A 2612-nucleotide genomic window follows, 5' to 3' on the forward strand; every position below is an offset into this window, starting at 1 on the left:
TACTTTACTTTAACTTTTTTTTTTCTTAGAGCCTAGAACAGTGCTGCGTGTCAACCTTTTTACAACCAGCGCCCATTTTGCCATTTTTAAGAGGCTAAAGTGTTCGTACAGCCCACCTACCTGTATTTCCAAGCAAGATATTAAAAGTACCTGTCACTAGCCGGGTCCCACAACCCTACCCCCCGCCCCCCTCCTCCACCCTCATCCCGAAATTTTAAAAAACTCCACATAAAGCTTTTCAGGAAAATAAAAATCACATTTTTCAAGTTTCATCGTTTTATAACAATTCTGTTCTAGTCAGGATAAAGACTTACTGATCGCCCCTGGTACTTTAATACTCAGGGCAAAGATTTATTGACCGCCCCTGGTACATGTACCTACACAGTCAGGGTAGAGACTTATTATACTGACCACCCTTGATACCTTCACAGTCAGGGTAAAGACTTACTGATCGCCACTGGTACATGTACCTACACAGTAAGGCTAAAGATTTATTCAACTTACTGGCCGCCCCTGACACCTTCATAGTCATGGTAAAGACTTATTGACAACCCCCCCCCCCCCCCCAGTACCTACAAAATAAGGCTGAAGACTTATTATACTGACCGACCCTGATACCTTCTCAGACAGGGTAAAGATTTACTGACCGCCCCATGTACCTTCTCGGTAAGGTTAAAGACTTATTACACTGACCGCCCCTGATACCTTCACAGTCAGAATAGAGATTTACTGACCGCCCCTGATACCTTCACAGTCAGGTTAAAGACTCATTGACCGTCCCTGATACCTTAACAGTCAGGGTAAAGATTTACTGACCGCCCCAGGTACCTTCACAGTCAGGGTAAAGACTTATTGACCACCCCAGATATCTTCACAGTCAGGCTAAAGACTTATTATACTGACCACCCTTTATACCTTCACAGTCGGGGTAAAGACTTATTATACTGACCGCCCCAGCCAGGTATCTTCCCAGTCAGGATAAAAACTTACTGACTGCCCCCAGTACCTTTACAGTCGGGGTAAAGATTTACTGACCACCCTTGGTACTTTGACTGTCAGGGTAGATACCGCCCCTCACCCCTGATACCTGCGGGAATCCTGTGATGGTTGAGCCACACATCCTCCGTGCTCACTCTCTCTATGATGGGCACGGCGCTGTGGAGTCTCAGAGCTTCCTTGATGCACTGGCCGGTGAACTGTAGCTTGCCCAGGTCCTCCCTGTATGGGCAGAGACAGTACTTTTGTTCTTCTTTTTGGGGGGCGCGGGGGGGGGGGTAAATGTTTCACGGCGCTCGCAACTGCATACGTCATTTGAGCACGTAGGACACATCAAACATTTTTCAGTTGGTAGGAAATGTTTAATTTTGCCAGGGTGGCGGCCGAAGCTTACTCTTTAATGTGCGCAACTTTCACACAGCACCTCCGAGATTTTTCGCCCTTGTCCGAGAAGGCTAGGTGTAGATCTTTCCAACCAGGCGATCGGGGGTGTGGTTGAAAGACAGCAGTAAGGAGCCAAGGAGTAGCAGTAGAAAGTCTGCATAATGAGTCTGGAGCCCAGAGGAGGGGGGAAAGGGGGTGAGGGGGTGGGAGTAGAAAGTGGAGACGAAAGCAGAAGACAGAACATTGCTAGAGAGCATGAAAGGAGGTGGAAGGAGACCATTTTAGAGAAGAAATTGTTTCGGTCGCTACCCAGATTCGAACACGGGACCTTTGAATGAGAAGCGAACACCTTAACCTCTAGGCCACGAGAGCCCCCCAAAGACAGTACAGGGTTCCGTTATAATACATTATACCTACTGCACCCCCTCACCACCAACAGTCCTCCCTGCACAGGGAGAGACAGTACACGTTCCGTTATTTTACGTTATACCTACTGGACACCACCCCCAAGTCGTCCCTACACGAGGAGAGACAGTACAGGGTTCCGTTGTGCCTACTGCACACCACCTCCCACCCCCACCCCACCCCATCCCGAGTCCTCCCGACGCGGGTAGAGACAGTACAAGGTTTCGTTATAATACCTACTACTATAAGCTCATTTCTATCCTCTAGGACACTATACATGTACATTGACACTTACCAGTGCAGCTCCTTCCTGTCCCCCAAGACAGCTTTGACTTCCCTGTAGACCTGGTCCTGGTAGTCAGGGTGTTGAGAGAGGGAGATCAGGGTCCACATGATGCCACTGGCCGTTGTGTCGTGGCCTGGGGGTTATGGCACGGTACAGTGGAGGAGAGAGAGAGAGAGAGAGAGAGAGAGAGAGAGAGAGAGAGAGAGAGAGAGCATGGTCCAACAAACATGAGCACAAAAGAGATGATGATGTCAACAGAGAAGTCCAAACGGGGCTTACTCTGCTCACCTCTCTAGCCCCAACAGCACAAAGTCTGCTTCGACTAACAAGGAACCCCATAAATAGCAGTTAACAAGGGAGTAACAAAAAAGGAGAGGAAAAATGACGATAGTAAGGATGAGATAAAAGAAAGGCACTGTATGAGCCTGACATTGAAAAATCAGCCCATTTACAATTCTACTATACTATGCATAAGAACACGTTAATATCGCCCCTTTGGGAATGGCCTACAGATAATTAAGTCAGCAACACTGCCCGGGGG

General features: G+C 48.2%; 1 protein-coding gene across 1 annotated transcript in view; it reads right to left on the reverse strand.

Moving 5' to 3' along the window:
- LOC101846854 (cytochrome P450 4F3-like) overlaps positions 1-2612 on the reverse strand; it is a 26644-nt gene that overhangs the window by 3521 nt on the left and 20511 nt on the right. Inside the window, exons 9-10 of the mRNA XM_035973397.1 lie at positions 2081-2204; positions 1069-1218 (exon numbers count right to left, since the gene is read on the reverse strand). Coding sequence (XP_035829290.1) covers positions 1069-1218; positions 2081-2204 — 274 coding nt within the window. The remainder of the gene's footprint in view (positions 1-1068; positions 1219-2080; positions 2205-2612) is intronic.

The sequence above is a fragment of the Aplysia californica genome, unplaced genomic scaffold, assembly GCF_000002075.1.
Source record: "Aplysia californica isolate F4 #8 unplaced genomic scaffold, AplCal3.0 scaffold01196, whole genome shotgun sequence".
Taxonomy (NCBI): domain Eukaryota; kingdom Metazoa; phylum Mollusca; class Gastropoda; order Aplysiida; family Aplysiidae; genus Aplysia; species Aplysia californica.